We start from the raw sequence: 27,695 nt of genomic DNA on the forward strand, positions 1-27,695 counted from the left end.
AGGACGAGCTAGGTGCACTGGACTCTGATGGTCCTCCACTTGGCGTCCTGGGGCAGAGGTGGTCCTGGGTCAAACCTGAGACAAGCGGGCTCGGTTTAATCCTCCACCTCTGTGGTACGAAGGCAGACTGTCTCAGACGATTCCAGGATGAAGAAAAACTCCATCATTTAAACATGTTTACTTCATGGCAGCACATGGAAAAGTGTTTACAGTAGAAATACAGAAGATGGACTTTGTTTGATGCTAAACTTATTTCATGAACTTTGATGATGAAATCTGAAGATTAGATGTGTCGCAATGCTCTCAAACACAGCGTGTTGCATTCAGGAACATTTAGAATAATGATTTCCACACAGAAGCTTCGTCTTTAAATCAAATAAACCAAATAAACGCAGAGACAGAGTCAGACTGACTTCTGATCTCAGAACCCTTTTACAGGAGCTGGTGGTGGGAGGGGAGGAGGGGGAGGAGAATAATGAGTCATAATGAGTCGGATCAGGTGGCGTTATCCGTGTGGCATGCAGACGGACCTCAGCAGCAGCAGACAGAAGCTTACGATCAGCCACCACTCAGGATGATCCTGCAACAGGTCAGATACTCATTTCCAACTTCTTCTTTCTCTTTTAACACAACCCATTTCTGTTCCTCCATGCAGCAGATCTGATTCTGCATGGATGTAATGTTTTATCCGGATAGGATGGAAATATTTGTGAGCCGTGTGGTTGTCGGCTTCTACATTATCTAACACTGAGGACAGACGGCGCCATCTGAACGAGGTCCACACAGCAGACTCCAAAGTGTTAATTTCTGGAGTTGATTCAAACACAGTTAACTGTTGTGGTGAGAAAACATGTCTGTATGGATGTAATACCACAGCATCGGAAGATTCAACACTTATGAGAGGACATTTAAGGAGGGGTATTTGGCAGGTGCAGAGGAGGAGTTTTAAATCTACTAGGGTGCTGTTTACCTCGACTAGTTCAGCAGCTGGTCCATGTACCATGTATAGAGGCCACATTGAGTCCCTGCCTCGGACACTTGGCTGCATGTCATTCCCCTCTCTCCCAGGTCCCTTTAGTTGCCAAGCTACTGATGAAAATAAATGCTTGTAGAGCTTGAAAATTCTATTTAAAAAAGAAAGCAAGCACTCCATAAGCAACTCCACATGGCAAACTTTTAACACTTGGTGTTATTTTTTTCCATCTTGGTGTTAAAATCCACACTGCAAGAGTGTGTTAGGAAACACCGACAGTGGTAATACATTTAACACTTTGAAAAGTGTTCCCATATAAACTCTGAGTAAGTGTTAAATTTTACTCTGAGGATGTTAAAGTTGAGATTTTTTTGTTGGTTTCAGATTTGCTGTGCAAGTTTATAAACGGGAGTCAGGGCAGAGCTGAGCTCAGGTCGTGACTGGAGGCTTCAGGGATTTATGAAGATTAGTTGGCTGACACAACTCAATGTGGTTAACTGAACAAAAAATTTCATGACAGGACAGAATGCAATGAAAATACAAAACAGAAGCAGTGCTGCTTCCAGATGGGCTTTCAGAGCTGTCTGATCACATCAGGCTGCAAGAAATGTGATGCAACAACAATTAAAAGAGTTTGTTTTAGTTAGACACTCACTGGGCGCTTTTATGTACTGAGTTAGAACAGTTTTTCCTTTAGAACTGCTTTAATTCTTGGTTTCATAGATGGAAAAAGATGAGGTGTTCCTCAGAGGTTTTGCTCCATATTGACATGACAGCGTCACACAGTTGCTGTAGGTTTGTCGGCTGCATCCATGATGAGAATCTCCCGTTCCACCACATCCCAAAGCTGCTCTACTGGATTAAGATCTGGTGATGGTGGAGGATGTTGGAGTCCAGTGAACTCATTGTCATGTTCTAGAAATCAGGTGGAGATGATCTGAGCTTTGTGACATGGTGCATTATCCTGCTGGAAGTAGCATCAGAAGATGCTACACTGTGGTCATAAAGGGATGGACATGGTCAGCAACAATACTCAGGTAGGCTGTGGTGGTTAAAACAGGCCACGTTGGTACTAAGGGACCCAAAGTGGGACAAGAAAATCTCCCCCCACCATGACACCAGCAGCAGCCTGAAGCGTTGATACAAGGCAGGATGGATCCATGTTTTCATGATGTTTCCACCAAAATTCTGATCCTAGCATCTGAATGTGGAGCTGAAATGGAGACTCATCAGACCAGCAATGTTTCTCCATCTTCTATTGTCCAGTGTTGGTGAGTGTGTGTGAATTGTAGCCTCAGTTTTCTGTTCTTAGCTGACAGGAGGCACCCGGTGTGGTCTTCTGCTGCTGTAGCCCATCTGCTTCAAGGTTGGACATGTTATATGTTCAGAGATGATGTTCTGCAGACTTTGGTTGGAACCAGTGCTTATCTGACTTCCTGTTGTCTTTCTATTACGATGAGCATTTTAGGTGATTTTTGAAGTCAACTAGTCCGGCCTTTCAAAATTGATTCGTCTGTCAATAATGAAACGAAAAAAAAACTTTATCTCCAAATGGAAATTGTAAAGCGTGTATGAGATGTTATTTGTATGTTCTGTGTGTTCTATAAACAAGTGTTTTTTACATTGTTATATTTTTTTAAGTTTTGTGGGCTCTTGTCATTTATTGTTTAGGGGGTAGATGAGAAAGTGGGTCCGGAAGACTTCGGGATCGAACCTGCATTTATATGGTCCCTGCTATGCTACGTGAGCTAAACATCGCACCCACTGAAGCTTTTAGTAATGACCAGTTATTTCCCTCGTCTTTCTGTCTGGTCTGTTTGCTCCTGAAGCAACATTTCTGAGGGTTTACTAACCGTGCTGGTCTGGTCTGTTGCCTCCACCATCGGTGAAAACTCTGACAGAAACAGCTGCTAAACTTTCCGCCTCCACATTGAGGTCGGGAGGCAGAGAGGTGATTCCTCCTGGGTGAAGCTGCAGATAGCTTCAGGCTTAGCTCCCTTCACTTTATCCAGCAGTGGTGAAGCAGAAACGGGACTCTCCACCTCCTCTCTCAAAATCAGAGATGGACAGATAAAAGAAAGTGAATAAATTTTAATATGGAGGCCTGATTCAAATTAATAATGTGTGTCATTTGTTTGTATAATATGTATATGTTGTTAAACATTTGTCTTTTACAAATAAAGTTGTTAAAAAAGAAAAAAATAGAATAAAAAACAATCAGTTTAAAAACTGGAATTTAAACTGGAATCAGGATTACAATCAAAATGAGAACTGAGATCAAAATTATTATTAGGATCATGATTGAAATCAAGTTTATAAATAAAACCAGGATGGAAATCAGAATTAGAATCCAGATCAGGATCATGGTTCCGGCTGGTGGTTATTAAAGCACTGGAAAGAAATAAATATAAAAACAGACCGACCAGAACCGCCACGGTGGGGACAGGAACTCATACACTGAGCAGAGAAGAGATGCATCATGGGAGGTTCAGCAGCAGTCCAGACCTGAACCTGGACTAGTCCCAAAATACATGTATTATTAATCGGTAACAGAAAAGACCCAGGCAGAGAATTTTTATCAATGTTTAGTGAGAGGAAGCCTTCAGCGACCTCAACTTGTTTTAAATCGGATCAAGAAAGAGTAAAAATGTGTTTTGTTTGTTTTTTTTTATTTTCATGGCTTCTTTCTTTTTTTTGTTGAGCAACATTTTCAAAGTAGAGTACCAAAGTACCAACAATATAGGCTCATTTTACATAAGAAAACATGTGGACCCCACATATACAAAGCTCAAGCCACTTTAAGTACAAACAGAGTTTTATATTGTCTTTATATTAAATACACTGGCAATAATATACATCCACAAATTGCCTAATGGAGAAAGTAAAATTATTAAATAACACCCTAATAAAACAGAAAAAAACAACCAAAGTAGAAAAAACAGAGAATCTCTCCATCCACTCATTCGTTAACTCAGGTTCTTTTAACTAAATTTTTTATAATTATTACCATCTACCTCAGGCCTTCAGAGGATGGCTAACAACATTAAGATAATAAATTCCTGTTTGTCAGATATGATGGAAAAGGTTCCTTGGACTCAGTAAACTGCAGAAGCCTATCATCTCGAGTGTGTCTTTTCTTTTCTAAATGAAGTTTATCGGTCACCTCTTCCAACCACATCTTAGATGTAGGGACAGCTCTGGTTTTCCACCACTCAGAATTATTTTATAAGCTACAATGAAGAGTAGGACAGAAAGCGCTCCATGTTGTTTCCATTTTATGCACATGGATAAAATTTTTGGTACCTTTCCGTTAATGAAAGAAAAATTCACAATGGTCACAGAAATAACTTGAATCTGACAAAAGTAATAAAAGTTCTATGAAATTTAACCAATGAAAGTCAGACATTGCTTTTCAACCACGCTTTAACAGAATTATTTTAAAAAAGAAACTCATGAAGTTATTTCTGTGTCCATTGTGAGTTTTTCTTTCATTAACCAAAGGGTACCAACCATTTTATCCACGTGTGTATCTTTTTATTTCTGTTCACCAGCTGTTGTTCTGTTCTACAGATATCACTGTAAGAAGACAGCCAATGGCTTCCACAGGAAGTGGCCTCCGTAAGTTTTATCTCCTGTGCTGGATCAACTTTACTCAGACATAAAACTGAACTGGTTCTGTCTGGATCGGAGGAGGAAGAATGAGTGTTTCTTTCCTTTCAGGTATTCAGGGGGATGATAACCTCCAGTCCATGCTGGTGGGGTCAGTGATGAGGAAGATCAAGTCCAGAACCTGGAAGAAGCAGCGATACTTCAAGCTCCAGGACGACTGCATGACCATCTGGTACAAATCCAAGAAGGCTGGGAAGGCACATTCCACATGTAAGAACACAGTCAGAGCACAGCTAGAACCCAGTTAGAACAGAGCTGTTTCCTGACCAGAACTCTCACATACATGTTGTTTCTGTGTCCAGTTTCTGTGAGTGACGTGGAGGCGGTACGAGAAGGTCACCAGAGCGAGGTTCTGCTCAGCATCGCTGATGAGTTCCCGCCTGACAGATGCTTAACGGTGGTATTCCGCGGCCGCAGGGCAAACCTGGACCTGGTGGCCGAGTCTGCGGAGGAGGCCCAGTCCTGGATCAGAGGCATGAGGAAGCTGATTGAGAATCTGGAAAACATGGGAGAGAGAGAGAAACTGGACCAGTATCCTTTTTTCTCAGTTTGTCTTCATATTTCCTCACCAATTTATAGCAATAGTCAGTGGTGATGTGGATAATTTCATATAATAGGTTCATATAGTATATAATTTAATTATAGTAAAACTGTTTATAGTAAATAAGGTATTATTTATTATAGTAATAGGAGTCTGCATGCTCTCCCTGTGTATAAGTAGGTTCTCTCTCTCCTGTCACCCTAACCCTACCACAAAGTCTCAGCAGCGTCACCCTTTATGGACACAACACCAAGCTGCAGCTTCCATTGAACAGTCTAGTGGAGGAGTTCAAGATGACTACAGCCAGAGAAGTCCTGTTCTATCGAGACTCAACTGATATTATGGTCTCGTCAGCTGAGGTCAGAATGGGTAGGAAATGATGTGCCCAGGAACCAGCCAAGCTGAGGCAAGGGCGCGGTGCAACATCCTGTCTGAAACAGTATCAAACGGGTGGGCTGGGCATGGCCACACCCCTACACCTTTCTACACCACCAGGGGAAAGCAGAGGCGAAAGCTAACCTATGCTTAAGGGTGGGCGGGTGGGAGTGAGAGAAACTCACTTCGACAGGATGGTGGGCATGAGCATGCAGGGGGCCTGGACCAAGAGTGAGTATACAGCTGGCTGGAAAATGACATAGGTAGAATTGTGGAAATTGGAACTGCTTTGCTTTAAGTTCCTGGTCCAGTCAGCATATGACTGGGGCCTTCAGCTCTGCCAGAAGAAGAGATGTATGAAGCACATCTTGAGCTGCTGTTCTAAGGCCTTGGTAGAGGGATGGTATCGGTAGCGCCATGACCAAGTCCTACAGACCTTAGCAGTACCATCTGTACTGGCATCAGCTCCAGCAAGTCACAACATTGAGGGAGGACTTTACTCAACAGCAAAAGACTAGCAGTTCCTGGTTGACTTAAGAAAAGAGTTGAGGTTCCCAGGAACATTACATCCACCGAGTTCAAGCCTGACATGGTCCTGATGTCTGAGGCGACCAAGCAAGTGATGCTGCTGGAACTAACTGTCCCCTGAGTAGACAGAATGGAAGAGGTGCAAGAGAGAAAGAGAGCCAAATAAGCAACTTTGGTAGCAGATGTCAGAAAAAGGGGGCTAAGGCCTGTTGTGAGCCTATTAAAGTAAAGGGGCTCTGCAGTGCAGTCATTGCAACGGATCCTGCGACTCTTCAGAATCTGTGCGAGGCAGAGACGACAAGCTACCAAGAAAAAATCTTGAAAAGACTTCACAGTGGCTCTGGATTAAGAGGAGGGATGGGTGGCACACTTAGCTACCTGGACACAGGTTGAGGATTGATCACCACCAGCCATGTCATCTGGAAGAGGGTGTCTGAAGATACTGTAAGACCTGAAAACCCAGGTCCTTCACTGACGATGTGTCCAGTTTGCATCATGAGGTGTATGATAAAACTTTCACTGTAAATTCTCCCTAGTAGTGAGTGTGAATGGTTGTTTGTCTCTCTCTGTGTTGGACCTGTGATGGACTGGCGACCTGTCCAGGGTGTACCCTGCCTCCGATATTGTAGGGGCAGTTGCCTAAGCAGTGAAGTCCAGACTTTGGTCCTCCCTAGCCAGCCCAGAAACATAGTCCCTCCATGCAAACCAAGCTCTGGCACTGGCCGCACAGGGACCAGACAGCTCATATAAGGGGTCCGGTACTCCACACTTCTGGAGCACCCCCCACAGGATAAGATACCCCAAGGGACATGCTCAAACGCCTTTTCCAAGTCCACAAAGTACAGGTAGACTGGAGCACGCCCCCTTCTTGAAGAGGGGGACCACCACCCCAGTTTGCCAATCAAGAGGCACTGTCCCTGACGTCCACGTGATGCTGCAGAGGCATGTCAACCAAGACAGCCCCAAAGCATTCAAGACCTTGAGGAACTCCAGGTGGACCTTGTCCACCCCAAAGCCTTGCTACAAAGGAGCTTTTCAACCACCTCGGCAACCTCAGTACCAGAGATAGGGGAGCCCATCTTGAGTCCCTGCTTCCTCATCAAAGACATGTCAGTAAGATTGAAGAGGTCTTTGAAATATTCCTTCCACTGACCCACAACTTCCCAAGTTGAGGTCAGCTGCACCCTATCGCCACTGTATACAGTGTTAATGGTGCACTGCTTTCCCTTCCTGAGCCACCAGATGGTGGACCAGAATCTCATCTGGAAGTTGGTCTTTATGGTTTCTCTAAACTCCTCTCATTCTTAAGTTTTTGCCTCAACGACCGCCGAGGGCGCATTCCTGCCGATACCTGTCAGCTGTCTCCAGACCTCCACAAGGTAAAAAGGCCTGATAGGACTCCTTCTTCAGCTTGACGGCTTCCTTCACTGCCGGTGTCCACCATAGATTTCAGGGATTTCCTCTTGTTTATCTCTTTTTTCTTTTTTTCTTAAACCTTTCCTTGTCCAGCAAAATAGCAAGCACAATGATGATCTGGTGCCAAACAAATTGGCTTTGCCAAGGGAGCTTTATAAATATAAGGCCCCTCTTGATAATTTAAGTATTGTTCTTTATTATTAGATGTGTATATTGTTGAATTTACGTATTTCACGTTGGACCTTACAATCATCAGAAGCACCTATAAAAAGACAGACAAGCTGGGAAAAAAATCATTAATCACAACAACAGAAACATCAGCAACACAAAAAATCCATGAACATTACTGTAGTTGTTGGTGATTAAATCCAAAACCCACAGGAAGACATAGTGACTGTCTGAGCATGCAGGTTATCAGGTTAGCAAAATATCAGGAATGAATAGTGATTAGTGATCATTTGTATGATCACTGATCAGGACCCGTTCCCCCACCTGTAGGCGGAGGAAGGCTACCCTCTCATCCACAGTAGTAAATCCCCACGTACAGGCATCTAGCCGGCGGGCAATTAGTATGCCCACACTGGCTCTGTGCCTCTCACTGGGAGCATCTCTAGACTGGAAGAGAGACTGGTTCCAGAGCCCAAGCTGTGCATAGAGGTGAGTCCAACTATATCTAGCTGGAACTGCTCAACCTAACGCACCAGCTCAGGCTCTGAAGGGCTAGCTTCTGCCGCTGCCAGGGTTCCCGCCTCTGGCATCTGCCTGACCATCATGGACCCTCCAATTGGTAGTGGGTCCATATACGTACATATAAATATATATGAAATTGAAATGAGAAATTATCATTCAAAAAAATAAAATAATTATTAAAAAATATAAATAAATATAATATTATATATAATATTATATAATATTAAAAACAAAAACCAGGCCTACTACCACATTATAATTTCACTTCAAGCAGGAAACTTTCTTTAAGTGCTGCTCCAGATGGATCAGCGACTGGTTCAAGAAGGCAGACAAGAACAACGATGGCAGGATGAACTTCAAGGAAGTTCAGGACCTGCTGAGGATGATGAACGTGGACATGAATGAGCACCATGCTCATCGTCTCTTCACAGTGAGAGCATTTAACAAAATAGAAAAAAAATTTATTTCAAGTAAACATCAACACAAACCACAACGTGACCTTTTTGTTCTTGTTCTGTTCTAGATGGCAGATAAATCACAGACTGGTGCTCTGGAAGATGACGAGTTTGTGCTCTTCTACAAGATGCTGACCCAACGGGAAGATGTCTTGAGAGTTTTTCAGGAGTATTCAGCTGATGGTCAGAAGTTTTCTCAAAGCAACCTGGAGGAGTTTCTGAGGGAGGAGCAGCTTGAAGGAGGTGATATCCAACAGTACGCCAAGCAGCTCATCGAGCGCTATGAGCCCTCAGAAACAGGTACCACCTCCTGGTTCTGTTCTGGATAGTGTACCATTAAAGGTTGGACTCCAGTTCTGTGTTAGAAGGTTCTGAATCCATTCTGCTGCGTTTCCAGCCAAGCAGCTGAATGCCATGACATTTGATGGGTTCTTGATGTACCTTGGATCAGCTGAGGGCTCCATCTTCAACCCACAGCAGAGGAGCATCTTCCAGGACATGAGCCGGCCCCTGTGCCATTATTTAATCTCCTCCTCCCACAACACATACCTGATGGAGGACCAGCTGCGAGGACAGAGCAGTGTGGAGGGATACATCAGGTAGATCACCGGCTTCAGTTCACACATTAAGTTGAACATCTTCTAAAACATGGAGGGAGACAGGAAGATACTGTATTAGGGAGAAATTTAATTTCTTGAACAACAGGTTTCATATTGGTAGTGGACCACCCTGTGTTGTTTGTTGAACAAAAACTAAAAGTCAGAATCATTCAACACGGCTGCCAATCTTCCCAGGAGTGGATGTCTTAGCAAGTTCAAAGGTCAGACCTCGTAATGTTCAGAGAAAGTGTAAAAAACACAAGAGCTACATCTCAGACTCTCCAGGCCACCGTCAGCCTGTTAAATGTTAAAGTTCATGATAGTCCAGTTAGAGACAGACTGAACAAGGATGACCTGAATGGAAAGGCTGCAGGAGAAAGCTTCTTTTCTCCAAAAACAACATGGCAGCACAGCTTAGGTTTGCAAAGTAGATGTTTGATGCACAAACAACTAATATCAACTAAAAAGCATAAAGGTGGAGGTATGAATATCTGGGCTTGTTCTGCAGACACAAGACTTGGACACCTTGCAGTCATGGAGCAGACTATGAACTCATCTGGATACCTAAGTGTTCTAGAGTTAAATGTGAGTCCATCTGTCTGACAGCTAAAGCTAGGCTGACACCGGATCATTCTGCAGGACGATGATCCCAAACACAGAGCAGATTAAAAGCACAGTGACTGAAAAAGAAAAGCATCAAGGTGTTGACATGATTCAAAGTCCAGACCTCAACCTACCAGAACTGTTAGGATGGGACCTTCAGAGAGCTGTGCAGAACCTCTGAAAGAGTGGACCAAATTTCACCGCCATGTGAGAGGCTGATGACGTTACATAGAAAACCATTACTTTAGTTAACTGCTGCTGTGGGATTGATGCAGTTTTTCACACACTGATTCCAACTTTTAGTTTCTGTTCAATATAATTTGTTCACCTGAGGTTTATATCTGCCATGCTTCAGTAAGTAATGAGGTTTCCTGTGACCTTGCACCATATTTAGCCTCCACCATTCATGCTCTCTGACCAAAACGATTGTAAGTGCTAATGTCAAATAGATTTTGAGTGATTAATTCTGTTTCATCAGTCTAATATTGGGATTAACAACTAGATTAACTGAGTGTACAGAGTATTCTACCTTCCTGTGACCCTGAATGAAACAAACAGTGCGTGAAAGATGATTTAATCTTTGCTGCTTAGGGCTTTGAGTCGCGGCTGCCGGTGTGTGGAAGTGGACTGCTGGGACGGTGCCAATGGAGAACCCATCGTTTATCATGGACACACCTTCACCTCCAAGATATTCTTCAAAGATGTGGTGACTGCTGTGGGAAGCTACGCCTTCAAGGTAGTGTCACTCATCAGCTTCCTCTGGTTGGTTGATTGGATTGGATCTTTTCTTGGGAGATGTACACACCTTGTTTTTTTTTTTGTTTTTTTTTTTGTATAAAATCTTTTTGTGCCATCAAATAATTTTCCTCACTCATTTGAATGCCATTATTTGATACCATTATAAATCTTTCCCTTTTATATAAGACTACCAAGGCCCAAAACAGAGACAGTTAAAAGCAAACATATAACCCCAGATTTTTCCATTGTTCCAGCTCATTATTTATGTCTTTCCTAAAAGGTTTTATCTTTGGATACTTCAGAAATACATGACTATTCCACATGTTCTCCATCATGGCTGGCTCGGGTTGAAGCATTTAATCTTAATTATTTTTTCAATTTTTCCAAAACATGTCCCTGGTACTGGTACGAATCATAAACATATGGCAACGGGTCATTAACATGACTGGGTATAAAAGGAGCCTCAGAGAGGCAGAATCTCTCAAGTTAGCTGAGGTTCACCACCTCAGCTAATCACCACGATTTTAAGACAAACTGGATCTAGCATTGCAGAACAATTTCACAAAAATTTATCTTAACGTAAAATTGCAAAGGCTTTGATGAACCCACCATCTACAGTGAATCAGGAGGAAAGCAGGAACGATTCTCTACTGGAAATCACTGCGTGTCCACAGGTGTATAAAATGGAGCACCTAGCCATCCAGACTGCTTCTGAAAACATTTGTGAAAGATTGGGCCGCTATCAGAAGCTCGGTGAATTCAAGCATCGCACTGTGATAAGATGCCACCTGTGCAATAAGTTCATTTGTTACTAAATATTCCACAGTCAACTGTTAATGGAATTATAATAAAGTGGAAGCAAAGTCAGGCAGGAAGTGGTAGTCCAGGTAAAACAACATAACAGAATCAGTGATTCTGCTTTAGGTGGACTTCAGATTAGCTCAGCAACAGTGCGTAGAGAGCTAAATGGAATGGGTTTCCATGGTGTAAAGCAGCCACCACTAGACTCTAGAGCAGTGGGGAGGATTTTTTTGTCTGGCTATCCAATGGACGGGTCTGCATCTGGGATTGGCGATTACCAGGAGAACAGTAATTGCCTGACTTGTGCTAAGTTTAAAGTTTGGTAGAGGGGGAATTATGATTGTCAAAGCATGGGCTTGACCCCTTAAGTCCCATTTCCACCAAGGGGTCGGGCTATGATCCCACCACCACCCATTCAATTCAAGCTTGGATGGGTGGTGGTGTGGGGATCAAACCTTCAATGACCCACTGTGTCTGCCAGAACCTGGGTTAAGATGGTGGGAACAGGCAGTTCTCATAACAGAGTCAGGGTTTGAACTCTGTCACCACTGACGCATACAAAATATAAACAAACATGATTTGTAAAGTTTCACAGGTTCAAGATTCCTTTAAACAACCATTTCCTTTGATCTGGACAGTGGTAGCTTTAGAATCCATCCAAACAGACATGCGTCAAATTTGACCCGAAACAGTTTCAGTGTGCAAAAATTTGTAGAACCTAAAGTGTCAATTTTTAAAAATATTTTTGAGTCTTTTTTCTAAGGAAAAGTCATAAAATTTATAGCTGAACGAATGTTGTTTAGGGTAGTTTTACTGCTGTTACATGTCAAAGTGCATCAGATTTGACCCTAACGTTATGTAAGGGTTAAACACAGTTTTGTTCTTATTATCGAGGCGTACAGGAAGTGATGATCCTTTTAACCAATTAACGGATTGCAGAGTATCAGGCTCCACTCTTTTCTGGGACCCCAGTGTAACGGTCCCAGAAAAGTAGAACGTGTCGGATCGGATATTCTGGCACCCTTCCCAGTTTTTGATTGTGGAAACACAAAAAAGTCCAACCAGTCCCGTACCGACATGGACACCTTGGTGGAAGGAGAGGAATTCTTTATGCTTCAGCTTGGAAAATTTTAAACTCCCAGCTTTGTGGGAACAGCTTTTCCTCCTTCATAAAGATATGAATGAGTGAGTTTGAGTTGTAGGAACTTGATCGACCTCCACAGAGACTTGAAATAACCTGAATTAAAGCTTTTGGGATGAATTAGAGTGAAGACTGAGACTCAGACCTTATCATTCTACATCAGATCATGATCCCTGTGGTAAATAGGTGTGCACAGCCTTGGACTGCTTTTCACTGCCATCTTGTATGTACATGAGACAATTAAACAACTTGAAACAGATCCTTGTTTATGGCCAAAAATTCCCATAAACACGAAACCTTGTGGAACGACTTCCTAGAAAAGCTGAAGCTGTTATAGCTGCAAAGGGAGGACCAAATAAAGGGTGTTATCATGTTACTGAACAGTTCTTTCTTTCAGAGGTGACATTTTAGAACAATATTCTAAACTTTCTGGGAAAGATGATCCCAGTGGAATGAATGTGGCTTTTGCTGCCATTCTATTTCTTTAAGCCTTCATTGTTCTTTATTAGCAGATCACTCAGCATCTCGTGCAGTGAAATCCACAATGAAGCTGTGATAGTGCGGATTCATGTGCCGTGTAGGGATCTTCTGACTTCCTGACCTCTTGTCTGTCCATCTGCAGCTCTTTCAGCAATGCTTACATTAGTTTTCTTGCATAATAACTCTCTCCAGTGTTGAATGACCTCCCTCCACTCTTCTTCCTCCAGGTATCTGAATATCCAGTCATCTTGTCCATTGAGAACCACTGCAGTGTGGCGCAGCAGCGAGTCATGGCCCAACACCTCAACCACATCCTGGGCGACAAGCTGCTGAAAAGCACCTTGGATGGCAGGGTTCCCGTCGGGCTGCCGTCTCCTGAGGTGAGCAGGTGTTCACCACGTCAGTTCCTTCCACCGAACACAAAAGATGATGTGATTTGACCTCTCTGTCAGGATCTAAAGGGGAAGATTCTCCTGAAGGCCAAGAAAATGGGTGGTCTGGAAGAGAGCTTTGGGGGGATGGTGGAGGACTCTCTGACTGGAGATGTCAGCGATGAAGATGAAGTGGCAGAAATAGATGAAGATAACCTTCATCGTGAGAGCGTGCGTCGCAGGATGAAGGTGAGTCTGCTGATCTGTATCCTGTCTCAGTTCTCGTTAAGCTGATAACGATGATGATGATGAATCAGGAAGTGGGCATCATCAAAATGAAAGCCACTCTTTTTGATTAAAGGCATCACATTAATTATGTGTTGGAGATTAGGAACATCCTGTCTCAGAGTGAGGCAGAAAAACAAGGCGCTGATATTCCTCCAGCCGGTCGAAAATGCTGCAGCAGGGGTTGGAGGCGAATGTGGAGCCATTAAAAGAAAATTATGGGGTCCATATTGTTTTTTTTAAACTATTCCTTTGCATATTAGAACAGGATCAGATACGATGAATCTAAGACAAAGACACCAAGTGGAAAGTTAGGGGTTTGTTTTTTTTTTCTTTTAGACCACGAGATCTGCTAGTAGCTAGATTTTAATCTGGAACAATCTGAGTTAGCAGAAACAGTGAGAAGCATTATAATTAGGGCTGTCAAATGATAAAAATTTTAATCACAGCTTAATTAATCATGATTAATCCCAGCTTTAAAATTACTCACAAACTTCAAAATAATTTATCACCATTTGAGACTACGCCTGACATTTACCCGTTTTTACTGTATTGTATCAACAGAAAGAGCCATGCTACAAATATTTACTGTTTTTTTATGGCTTCATTTTTTTCTCACTTTTGTTTAATATTTCAACGAAACTCTTTTATTGCACAATTGAACAAAAAACAGCAAACTTCACAAAACAGAACGAGAACCAAACTCAAGAAAGCAGCATTAATGTCCTCGGTGCAGGTTGGCATTCAGAAAAATAAGATGCCTCATCTTGGATGTGTGAGTAGAGTTTGATGACACACTCACTCACTCACGTACTCCCCTCATGGCTGTCTGCGCCGTCTGCCCCCCCTCTGTTTTCACGTAATGGTATGATCCTATATCCTCACATGTGATTGGCCGCCTGTCCATGTGGGCCAATCCAAACAAAACAGTAGTGTTGGCAGAGCTGGGGCTGAGCACTGAGAGCTAAGCAATCAGCAAAAGGAAAAAAAACTGGGATTCGACTCCTCTGATTCACTACAAAGCATCACGCCATGCATGCATTGATTTCGTTAAAAATTAATTGCGTTTAACGCAGTTATTTACATAAATTATTGAACGCTGTTAATCCATTATTTTTTACAGCCCCAATTATAATTCATCAGCTAATTTGGAAAAATATGTTGGTGTGTGACGTTTGAAGCAACAACAAACAAAATGGTAAAAAGTCAAACACACAGGTTGATCGATGGGTATGCGAAACATCAATAAAACTCAAAGCAAAGTGACTGAAAACACTAAATGTGGGACAAAAGAGATGAAAAAGAAATGAGAGAAACAGGATTTGGTGTTTGTGAGCTAACCGATAGAAAGCGGCTGCAGGAAATGGTCGAATGTAAACCATCGCTCACAGCTACATAGAAGAAAACAGTTTAAAGTCGGATGTATATGATGATCATATTAAACCTGTGAATGATTAAATGAAAGTGATATTTGGTGATGGATTAATCTGTACTGGACAAGGAGATGATGCTTGAACTTTAGTTAAAATGAAGAAGAAGAAGAAAAAGAAGATTCTATTAATCCAAATTTAGAGATTCTCTCTCCGCTTTACCTGCATCACAAGAAAGTCATCTCAAGTCACTTTAAAGGCATTTTAAGTTCAAGCCAATTCATTTTGATACAATAAAAACAAATCCACATTTGTCCAATTTACAATCACTGAGTTTATAAAGCCAATTAATAAAAGAAAAAAACAAAACCTTGCTATTGGTTTAGTTCTATTTAGACCAGTTTCTCAAGAAAGCATCACGTTTCCACCATTATTCATATGAGGTTGGAGATTCAAATTTTATTTAAAAACTTGAGATAAAAAGATTTATATTTCTAAAAGCTTCCAAATTTTATTAGCTTTTTACAATTATTTTTCATTTAATTTAAAAAAAGAATGTTTCCATTTAAAAAAAAAGGTAGAGACGTTGGGAGACAAACTGTTTTCCTCATAAATTGTGAGTGTTTGCAATTGTTCAAATAATGGTTTAAATGAGGCTAAATAAGAAGAATCAGTGGCTATTCTCACAAAGGATTTCTGAAATCTGTAGGTTGCTTATAAATAACAAGGATAAGTGCTGGCCCAAGTTATATTATAGTAGGAAATGTAAGGGTAAATTACACTAATATGAAGTTTGGAGTGTGCTCTCTTTCAAATACTGTTTAACCCTTTTTATAATGCTCAACAATTTTTAAATCTTTTTTCAAACAAATTCAAAATTATTTTTAAAGCAGAGCTTCTCAGCAGTGTAGACAGCTAAGAACTTTCATGATGAAACTACGTTGTTATTGATCTAAATTTTGACTCATTGTAATTCTTGTTCTTATTAGTTAAGTTAGATTTCTTAGCGTTGAGTGATAAACTATTAAATTTAACCAGTGGGGAAAACGAATAAGTCCAGCATTTACTTTGGCAAAAAGAGAATCAAACTTCTTGTCATAGACAAAGAAGGTTGTGTCATCAGCGAAGACTATAAGTGACAATATACTTAAAGCATTAGCAAGATCCATCCATCCATGTTCTATACTGCTTAGTCCAACTTAGGAAGCTGGAGCCTTTCCCAGGAATTAGCAGGTGAGAGGCAGGGTACACCCTGGACAGGTCGTCAGTCCATCGAGGCATTAGCAAGATCGTTAACATATATTAAAAACCACAAGGGTCCTAAAATGGACCCCTGTGGAACACCACTTTTTAGTACAGCCAGCTGTGATCAATTGAAAACAAGAAATTGCTCTCTTCTGTTTAAGTAATTAGCAATCCATTGTAAAACCTGTTTTTGAAACCATAACATACCATTTTTTAGGGCTGTCAAATGATTAAAAATTTTAATCCGATTAATTACAGCTTTCAAATGAATTAATCATGATTAATCACCATTCGCGACTATGCCTGAAATTTGCCCGTTTTTACTGTATTGTATCAACAGAACGAGCCGATGCAACAAATACCTTTGAGTAAACGTCAGATGTCCAAGGGTCAGTAAATGCAGCATGGAATATACTTCTACTTCTTCTATAGTGCAAAATACAGGAAAAGTGCCGGTCTGGAACCCTGTCACCGGAAAAGAACGACTGTTAAAATACTGGGGGCGACATCCAGGGGCTGCTTCAATAATGTCGTGTTTATTCTCAAATCCATCCATAGAGCCAGCCAGCTCATCTTTTCCATCTCACCTCTCCATGTACCGCCGTCATAACAGAAGTGATGCATGTTTGGGGCTTGTCATGCCATTAAAGCAGTTAATTACATAAATGAGTTACGCATTATTTTTGACAGCCCTAATTTTCTTTTAACAAAATTTCACGATTCACCAAATCAAAAGCCTTTGATGAGGCCGAGTAGATCTGTCGTTACGAGTTGACACAAAGAATTAGAGTCTTTACAAACAGCAAATTATCACATTTCAGGTCTTTATGAATATACAGTTGGTTGTTCTGTAGGTTGTTTCAGGTTTTAATTATCTCAACTACTCTGTTAAAGTTGAGGCTATACAACACATGATGGCCCTTCGCCTTTCACTGCCGTTTCCCACCAACGTTTACGTTCTCATGCGAGTGTTGCCAGAGCTGGATTTTGCTTTTGTTGGTTTTGGGATCGAGTAGAAAAGAACGACATAAAGCTTCGTCAGCCTTCATGAAAAATGGAGAAGGCTGAAAGATTGGGAGCAGACTGGGTGTTAGATAAGACGATAGCCTTTATCTGAGATCAGAGAAAAAGAAAGTCAAAGACAGTAAAGCGTCATCACTTAAACATTGATTCTACTTGAGAAACGACCTGTTTGACTCACTGAAAAGTTGGTTTAATTTGAAGTGGATGCAGCACTTATATGATTATGTAATAGCTAAACTAGGCTGTCAAGGTGAAGGTTGTCTTTCCTCTTAAAGAGGACACCTGATACTTTGACTGCGTCCCTAATTATCTGTGTCAGCGTCGAGTCTCCAAACAGGGCTGGAATTAAAACATTAAGCACATTAATCACAGCAAACTATCAACGTGTATTTTATTCTCTTGGAAAAAAAGCTCAGTTTTAATGAATTAGATTTTGTTAAGTTATTTTTTTTCTGAGTTACTAATTTTTTTTAACAGTTTTTTTTCTGAATTAAGCAGTACATTTTGCATTTACCTTCTCCTTTTTTTTTTTAGAATTAATAAAATAATTTAACCCAAAATATTTTTTTTGGTCTGAATGAATGAATGAGATTTTTTTAATCTTCACTTGTTTTCATTTAAATAATTTTACAATCGTAATGTTAAGATTAATAATTTTAAAAAAGAAATTCTCTGTTTTTCTGAATTTATGAGATGATTAAAACAAAAACAATTCCTTTGTTTTTCTGCATTAGTGTAATTGATTAAATAACTTTACAAAAGAAAAGAAAAGAAAATTTGTTTCTGAATTAATGATTTTTTTTCTCCCCAGAAATAATCTTCTCTCTCATTCTGAATTAATTAAATAAGTTTATAAAAATAAGAAAGAAACTCTCACCCATTCTCTCACAATAAAACAAAAATGATTAGCACAATAAATGGTGTATTATTATGTTTAAATAGAAATTAAATGATAAACCAAATGAATACAATTTAGTATAACATTCATAACATAACATTCACAAAAAATTTAATTGAAATTATAATAATTTTATTATAATATTAAAATAAAATTATTATAATAATACAGCTGCTGCCACAAAAATAAAAAACAAGAAAAAATAAAGAAAAAAACTGTAAAATTTCACAATAAACACACAGTTTGTACCTTTACGTTTACATCACAGCATTTAGTTTATTTCTGCATATTAAAGTTTATTGGAAGACATTAACATGTTTAATAACATGGCCCGTCTCGAGGCAAATACCATGTGTATACCATAAAACATTATACTTAAAAGAATAGTAAAATAACAGAATATTGATGTTATTATACTTGAATTTAGCTCTTTATTCATTGATTCATTCATTCATTATCTTAACCGCTCAGTCCATTTCGGGTCGCGGGTTAACTGGAGTCTATCCCAGCATTAACAGGTGAGAGGCAGGTACACCTGGACAGGTCACCAGTCCATCGCAGGGCCAACACAGATATGGACAAACAACCATTCACACTCACATTCACTCCTAGGGAGAATTTAGAATAACCAATTAACCTAACATGCATGTCTTTGGACCGTGGGAGGAAGCCGGAGAACCCGGAGAGAACCCACGGGGAGAACATGCAAACTCCACACAGAAAGGCCCTCAAGGTTCAAACCTCCCCCCAGCCGAGATTTGAACCAGCGACCTTCTTTCTGTGAGGCTGCAGGGCTAACCACCAAACCACCGTGCATAGTATTTTTAAATCACTAGGGGTGGGACTTTCATGCGTTAATTACAATTAATTAATTAATAAAAAATAAACACATTTAATCGAAGTTTGCGCTCCAAACAAAGCAGAACGTTTGTCAGTGCAAGGTTTCCGGTACACCGAATAAAGTGATGGACACGTCAGAGCGCGGCTAAATCTGTGTTGCCAGTTTAACTACTTTGCTGCTATTTTTAGCGAGTTTTCAGACCCCTCTAGTGACTCTATTTCAAAGAAGCCACTAGCAACAAATCTAGAGACTTTTTCTGGTGTCATTGGAGACTTTTGGAGACTGACATGAAAGCCCCTCCCCCGTTCATTCACTCTCTCAGCTGCAGTCAGAGCATGCTCCATGACCACGCTGAAAATGAGACTGCAGCTGCTTATTAATGCCTGTTAATGGAGAGTGTGGAGAAAAACATTTAAAAGGACTCTAACATGTTGTAGACTCTTAATACTTAAAATGACACTTCTTCCAGGGATTTTTTCCATTTCTTTTTCTACATTTTGGAATTGAAATGCAATTACATGATTTTTTCAAGGCAGAGCTTGAGTTTATAATATTAGCTAATTTTTGCGTCTATTATTTGATTTAGTCATCCACTAGAATCCATTTAAATTAAAAGATTTAGTTTTTTGGAACATTGTTATTTAATTTAAATGCGATTAATTGTGATTAATTAAATACAAAGTCAACAAATTTTTAATCGAGTCGAGCATGCACATTTCCAACATGGTGGGGGTCATGGGTTTTTAAAACTATTGGAGGCTGGAGTCAACGGTGGCCTAAGCTTTTATCCGGCCCCAAGTAGGGTTTGATTTTGGGCTTTAAAGACACATCTGAACAGCACCACAGTTTACAGGTGCCTGCACGAATTCAATAAACAAATAAAAATCTACATGACTTAGAGACCAAAGTATCTCCCAACGTCTCGGCTTTTAATTGTTTCATTAATTCAGAAAAAAAAAAACACCATTTAAAGCAACACATTTTTGTAGCAGGCCGCTCATCATCAGTGTGAAACTAACCTTCATGTCTGTGGAGGTGTTTTTCAGCTCGGAGCAACTGATCTGACTGAAGCTGAAAGTTTGGAGTTTCAGTTCAGAGCTGAATGTGTGTGTGCTGCAGCAAAGTGTGCAAAAGGAGTCATTGACCGCTTAGAGTCATGTTTATTGATAAGCATCTGAGAAGCATGAAACGCCACCCTGGGACTCCTGTCAACACGGTCATCAGAGGTGAGGCCAGCAGCAGCTCTGCCTGGTGGTTTAAGTGTCTCGCTGTCTGGCAGACGAGTGGAGGCAGTGTGGTGGAACTCTGGCATCTCTGCAAAGCAGGCTGCTCAGTTTTCACGTGGAGGCTGGCATGCAGAGGTGCCGCTGGGTCGACCACACCTCTGATCTGTCATGGATGCTAGCTTGGCCGCACAGCTGTAGCTTGGCATTGTGCTGGAGTATCCCTTACAGAGTTTACGAGGGGATTGTCTGATGGTTTTGATGTGCACCATGCTCAGGAGGATTGTTTTCATCACGAGGGTTCACCCTATCATGTGTTGAGGGCTGAATTAACAGATGGCTGAACTCAGTGAGCATCACGTGACCTCAGCGAAAGTGATCTAACTAGGTTAAAATGTTCGGTCTTCCTACAAGTGAAGAGCTGGCCAAACACTTAAATGCTGACAAAAATGAACAAGTTAAAGTCTTTGTCCACATCACTCATTTATAAGTAGTGTGGTAGTTCAGTTCAGACATTTGGACGCATTTATGCATTCTCAGTCTGTCTGATGAAACCATAATTAAAAAAGTATTAATAAAAAACAAGTTGGGATGCTGTGTAAAATGTAAATAACAGCAGATTGCAATGATTTACAAATCTCATCAACTGATATTTTATTCCCAGTAGATCATAAAAAACATATCAGATGCTGAAACTGAGACATTTTATTATTTCATGAATAATATGAGCTCATTTGGAATCTGATGGCAGCAACACATCAGTAAAAAGTAGTTCCAAGTTGATGTTCAGCATCGTGTAGCATCTCCTCTTCTTTTAACATCTGTCTGGAAACATCTGGGGATCAGCTGGTGGATTGTTGTCCCACTCTTGTCTGCTGCAGGATTCTAGCTGCTCTACAGTCCTGGACCTTGGTTGCTGGATTTCTGCTTTCATGATGCTCCAGATGTTTTGTACTGGTGAAAGGTCTGGACTGCAGGCAGGCCAGTTCAGCAGCTGGACTCTTCTCCTGTGAAGCCATGTTGTTGTGATGGATGCAGGATGTGGTTCAGCAATGTCTTGCTGAAATCTGCAAGGTCTTCCCTGAAAGAGACGTTGTCTGGATGGGAGCAGATGTTGCTCTAAAACCTCCATGTACTTTTCAGCATTGATGGAGCTTCATACGCTGCATTTTTATTACCCCAAGAATTTCGCAAAACCTAAATATCGCAATAGAAAACTGGTAATGGAAACACCTACATTCTCAAATATCACGAAAACGTTTTTCTGCTCTTATGAGGTTTTCGCTTTTTTTTTCGCATTTCAATGTACGGGGGTCACATGACCAGGTTATTTGAAGTAAAGATGGCGCAGTATGAGTAGACGTGGGAAGAGACAGAAAATTTTTTACAAGTACTTAAAGAAAACGGCAAAATTTTACAAAAATCCATCCTCCCCAAAGTGAAGTATCACGGGACGAGATTTTACGAGAATAACAGCTAATGCGCTAAACACCATTTAATGGAAACACCTGCAAATCGCAATTACACTTCATCAAAATTTTAGAAATATTGCTTTTATTTCACCAAAAACTGTAAGAAAACTCAGCTTATGATGTGGAAGCTGCTTGTGCCATAGGCACCCCATAGAAGATGGTGGTGTTTCTGGATCCGGTTCACACGTGGTTTCTTTTTTGCATGATAGCACTTTAACATGTATTTGTGGATTTCAGGGTGTGATCACAGACAGTGATTTCTGGAAGCCTTCCTGAATCCATGCAGTGGTTTTCAGTAGAGAATCGTGACTGGTTTTAAAGCTGTGCTGCATGAGGACCCCAAGATCACATCCAGTTTTGACTTCAGATTCTCTGAATCTTTTAATGATATTATTCAGAATTTTACATTAAGGAACATTTTTCTGAAATTGTTCCACAATTTTTTTAGACGGTCTCAGATTGGTGAACCTCTGTCCATCTTTACATCTGAGAGACTCTGCCTCTCTGAAATGCTCATATTACTGTCATATTACTGACCTCTTACCAATTAACCTAATTAGTTGTCAAATGTTCCTCCAGTTGTTTACTTTTCCAGCCTTTTGTTGCTCCTGTTCCTACTTTTTACAGATGAGTTGCTGCTATCAGATTCAAAATGAGCTCCTATTTTCCATAAAATGGTGAAATGTCTGTTTCAACATCTGACATGTTGTTTATGTTCTATTGGGAAAATAATATGGCTTTATGAAATATGCAAATGATTTTATTCACATTTTAAACAACATTCCAACTGTTGTAGAACTGTGGCAGTAATCTGTCTTTATTTAGTACTAAAGAAGTTTCAATTCTCTCCTTTATTTATTTTAACAGAAGTCGAAACAGCGTCTGTCCAAGGAGCTGTCAGACTGTGTGGTTTACTGTAAAAGTGTTCACTTTAGGAGCTTCAAACACTCTCGTTTACACTCCAAGTTTTATGAAGTGGCCTCTTTTACGGAGTCTAAAGCCCGAAAGCACCTGCGAGAGGCCGGTCAGTGAACTCATCATCTCTCTGTGAGACTTTTGTTTTTGTTTGCAGCTGATGTCTGCTTTTGGTCTTAATGTGTGCTCCCTTTAAGTTTACTTCTGATGCATCATCTCTATTTCAGGAGCAGAGTTTGTGCACCATAACTCACGGCACCTTACCAGAGTTTATCCCACTGGCTTCCGAACGGACTCTTCCAACTTTAATCCTCAGGAAATGTGGAATGCTGGGTGCCAAATTGGTGACTACAACCTTAAGACAGACTCTGTCTCAAAATGTTCATCAAACAACTTCTATAAGAAAATATTTTCTATAGAATAGAATACAATAGAATTGAACTGAATTGAATTGAATAGAATAAAAGGCCCCTTTTGTGCATAGATTCCTTTTGCAGTGGAGCTGAAGAAGCCTCTCTCTCAACACACCATTACAGTTAGCTTATAACTGCTTATCACAACCTTCAGACAACTTCTAAAAGACTCATTTTTTCTATAGAACAGAATAGAATAGAATAGAACAGAACATAGTAGAATAGAATAGAATGACTTCCTGCCCGTAGATTCCTATTCCTATAAATGAAGAAGCCTCTCTCTGAACATACTGTTACATTGTTTATCATAATAGGTCCTTAAAGGTGTGTTCAGACAGAGGCTTCTTCAGCCCCAAAAACCTTTAATGATGACGTTTTCTCCAAAGAGAAAATTTCTCTCCTTTTATTCATATTTGTCACTGACCTAAATAAAACTGAAACACATTATATTTTAAAATAATATTTCACATTATTAACGTTACTGTGAATATTTAGTTACTTTAAGTTAATATAATAATAATAATAATAATAATAATAATAATAATAAAACATAGTTATTATTATATTAATCATTATAATATATTTTATTACAATAATTCTTAAAATGGAGATTACTATTATTTATATTTAATTAATTAATATAATTATTTGTAAGTTTGATTAATCAAATTATATTTCTAAATATATAAATAGATAACTAATTAGATAAATTATTTGATTAAACAACAAATTTAATTATATTCAAATAATATTTTTATAATTTTTTATAACTTTAATTTTTCCAAGCATTTTCATTATTTACAAAAGAAAAAAGACATGTAGGTTGTCGCTGATCAAATAAGTCTTGATAGAATCTTTCAAAGGCTTTTTGTAGATCCTTTAAGTCAAAAGTATTTTGACTTAAATATTTTTTTTTTTTAAGTAATTACATGATAGTAATATTGTTAATTTTATAATTATTTTTGTAATTAATAATTAAATTTTTATTCATGTCACTTAAAATATTCTATTCTGTTCTGTTCTATTATATTCTATGTCAAATGTAGACAGAGGTGAATCAGGTATGATTATACAGCTTCTGTTAAAGATAATTCAGTATAAGAAAAGTTTCTTCCAACAACCCCTGAAACCAAACACGGTTTTAGTTTATTCATCATGAGATTCTGTCTGTGTTTCTTTGCTCTCAGAAACTTAGAAGAAGAAAAAGACTGCAGTGTGGTCTGAATCTAAACTCTTTCTTCCTCCTCCCAGTTGCGCTAAACTTCCAGACAGCTGGTGAGGGGATGGATTTGAACGATGGGCTTTTTGCTCAGAACGGCGGCTGTGGATACGTCCTGAAGCCCAGTTTCATGAGAGAAACAGAAAAAAGGTTTGACCCAGAGATGCCTCAGAAACGGGACAGTTACCAACCCATCGTCCTCACCATCCAGGTAGAACCTCAGAGACAGAACACAGGAGTCATATTTTCTTCAGAGTCACTGAATGAAAGTGTGTTTACTGCATGTGATGAAGGTGATCAGTGGTCAGCAGCTGCCCAAAGTCAACATCAAAGAGGGATCTATCGTGGATCCTCTGGTCAGAGTGGAGATCCATGGAGTTCCCATGGACCAGGCCAAGCAGGAGACCAGATACATCGAGAACAACGGTAGGAAAAACAGAGTCCTTCTTGCAGAATAAACCATTTCTCATCAGAGTTTTTCTATCATGTGCAGCTTCATAGTTAGGGAATATTCTTGGAAGGTTCCTGTTCATAAAGGCAACGTTTCTACATCCCACTGTACTCTTACCTGGTGGGTGGGGTCCAAGCCAGAGATACGTAGATGCCTAAGCGATGTCATGGCGTGATGTCATAGCGTGATGTCATAGCGTGATGTCATAGCGTGATGTCATAGCGTGATGTCATAGCGGCACGACACCTTCCTTGAATTATAATGAAGAAAAATGCAAAATAGAAGCAAAAGAGGAGAATGGTGGACTTCTTATCGCATGGCTTTAAACAACAAATAAATCTCTGCAGGATTTAACCCTGTGTGGTATGATACGCTGCGATTCACCATCCACACCCCGGAGCTGGCCATGGTCCGGTTTGTGGTGGAGGACTATGACATGACGTCGAAGAACGACTTTGTGGGGCAGTACACCCTCCCTCTGAGCTGCATGCAGCGAGGTAGGTCTGACACGGCTTAAAGAACGAAGCTGATTCCTGATTCCTGATTCCTTGGATGTGGTTTTCATGTCCTCAGGTTATCGTCACATTCACCTTTTATCCAGAGACGGAACGAGCATTCCTCCTGCATCCCTGTTTGTTCATGTCAGGATCTCAGACCTGGAATAAAACTACAGCAACAGCTCGGCATGCTGGGTAACAACAGGAAATAAATAGTTTTAGTTCAGAAAATCGTATTTATTACTATGATCCTTCTTATTTGATGTGAATAAACACCTGGCCAAATGTTTAGTGGTCCTACAGAGCAGACCCTTCCTCTGTGTCTTCCCCTCTCTGTTCAGTGTATCCTGTGATTGTTAGTGTTAATAATTCTGGTGTCTGATGTGTTTCTTCAGAAATATTGTGTTGTAGAGGAAACGTGCCACCGTATCTATCAGTCAGGATCAGTATTCTTTGTTAAAGCAGCTCTCTGGCTGCACTCCTCAGATCTGATAAACAAAGTTAGGAGGGAATTTTAGCTAATTAGACCAACCGTTTTCTGGTAAAAGGATTGAGAGGCAGCTGGAATCAGACTGAAACCATCAGGCTGTGCAGACCTGTGAGGGGTTCATTACTTCTTACTTTTATCTGAGAGCAGGACTCCTTGTTTATCTGCTTTTATATGGATTTCACTACATTTTCCACATAATTCTGATTGTTTATGACAGGAATGATTATGTTTATCATCTATAGTTCCTGTAGGAGCTACAGCGGTCACCTGAACTGATGCAGAACTGCAGATAAACGTCCATCATTCTGATCAGATACAGTAGGTCATGACCGTACTGGGTCAGATTGTCAGTGTTGGTCCACTGAACCCAGTTTGGAATACACCATCATGGCTGGAGAGCTCAGTTGGTAGGGCACCTGTCTCCCATGCAGGAGTTTGAATCCAACAGGGTATGAACACCTTCCAGTTTTGTCCTCAGGCAAAACCCTTAGCACTACTGCCTAACCGCCTTCAGACATGAGCTGCTTTGGAGAAGTGACTTTATCAACAAATTTACATCAGTAAAATTAAGTTGGTTATTGATTATTTTATGGATTTGTACTTTTAAATGATTAGTTTAAAAATACGTAAGGATCGTGTAGGATCTATGTGTACAACAGCTTCCAGTGAAGGCTCATTTATGCTCTACATTAAATATGAAGACAGGCGGAGTCTTCATCCTTTAAAGGTCCCATATCATGCAAAATTCACTTTCTAAAGGTTTTCTAACAGTCATACGTGTCCTTAAAGCTTGTGTATGAGGCCCAAAAATGAGAAAATTCTGTCACCTCTCTCACTTGCTTGCTCCAATTTTTAGCAAATATGGCCTCAAACAGGTGAGTATTTCCCTTTGTGACCTCACAAAGGGAAACAACCACTGCTCCCATTAGTGGATGCTGTCATTGACCCGCCCCTCCTGCTAACTGAGTCTGCCCTCTAAAATCACCGAGCGGGCATCAGCAAAAGCTGGATCCTCTCCCAGAGAGGGGCGTGGACAGTCACCACTCATGAACATTTAAAGGTTCAGACACAGAAACAGCCCGTTCTCATTAGAGCTCACTAGAGCCACATCTGGAATGGCTGAAATTAAGGACCAAGGCTGAATTTGGGGTAATACACTATGAAAATAATTTTGTTGAGCCTCTGACACCCATATGAAATTGTTGAAAAGATGTATAATATGGGACTTTTAAGTTCATAATTTGGTCCGTTTTTTAAGATAACTTTCACATGCGTAGCCTAACGTAGCAAACAGAGCGGTACCACCAGAAATCGTGAGGGCAGTGTTGAACAGTATAGCTGGCATGTGTCTGGCAAAAGAAACAAAGAAGAAGCTGCGATGTATTTAATGGCTGCACAGCCCACTTCTGTCTGCTGCGCTGCCTCTTTTTATGTTTCTTCCTGAGAATGAACATTATCATCGTCTCCTCCGTTATCACCTTCAGTTATTGTCTAATACTGATGTCAGAACTCTACACTGCCCTCTGGTGGATGTATTGAGCCCCGTTTCCATCAACAGGTCCAGGTCGGTACCATTTTTTTGCATTTCCACAGGAGAAAACTGGGAAGGCTGCCAGAATATTTGACCCGAACTGTCCCACTTTTTGTCCCACCTTTCCTCTGGGGTTCCAATCTTACCCAAAAGGGTGGAGCTTGGCACACTGCAATCCACTGATTGGTTGAAGGAGTCATTACTTCCTGTGTGACATGAACAAAGCAGCAACAACTCCATGTTTAAATGTACTGTCGGTTTTTAATTAGACCAGAAATCAAGAAAAATAAAGACAAACTGTTTCTTCTCGTTATAAATCAAGGAAGGCGATGACATCATGCTGTTATGTAGCTGACAAATCTATCGCTCGCCAGCCGATACACCGCCTACCCGGTAAAGGCTGTCCCGTACTCCGCGAGAAGCGACAACTTTTTTCTTGTTC

The 27,695-nt window shown here is 40.3% G+C and overlaps 1 protein-coding gene across 1 annotated transcript; it reads left to right on the plus strand.

Moving 5' to 3' along the window:
* The first annotated feature begins 553 nt into the window (after positions 1–553).
* Positions 554–26,043, plus strand: plcd4a (phospholipase C, delta 4a). Its single transcript, XM_041978759.1, has 16 exons — positions 554–589; positions 4,544–4,591; positions 4,694–4,852; positions 4,945–5,173; positions 8,493–8,622; positions 8,716–8,947; positions 9,045–9,246; positions 10,441–10,585; positions 13,237–13,389; positions 13,462–13,629; positions 22,605–22,761; positions 22,880–22,996; positions 24,317–24,495; positions 24,578–24,710; positions 25,083–25,232; positions 25,309–26,043. Exons 2-16 carry the CDS (start codon positions 4,567–4,569, stop codon positions 25,398–25,400), a joined length of 2,271 nt encoding a protein of 756 aa, XP_041834693.1. The 5' UTR covers positions 554–589; positions 4,544–4,566; the 3' UTR covers positions 25,401–26,043.
* Positions 26,044–27,695: the final 1,652 nt, after the last annotated feature.

The sequence above is a fragment of the Melanotaenia boesemani genome, chromosome 24 (assembly GCF_017639745.1).
Source record: "Melanotaenia boesemani isolate fMelBoe1 chromosome 24, fMelBoe1.pri, whole genome shotgun sequence".
In the NCBI taxonomy this organism is placed as follows: domain Eukaryota; kingdom Metazoa; phylum Chordata; class Actinopteri; order Atheriniformes; family Melanotaeniidae; genus Melanotaenia; species Melanotaenia boesemani.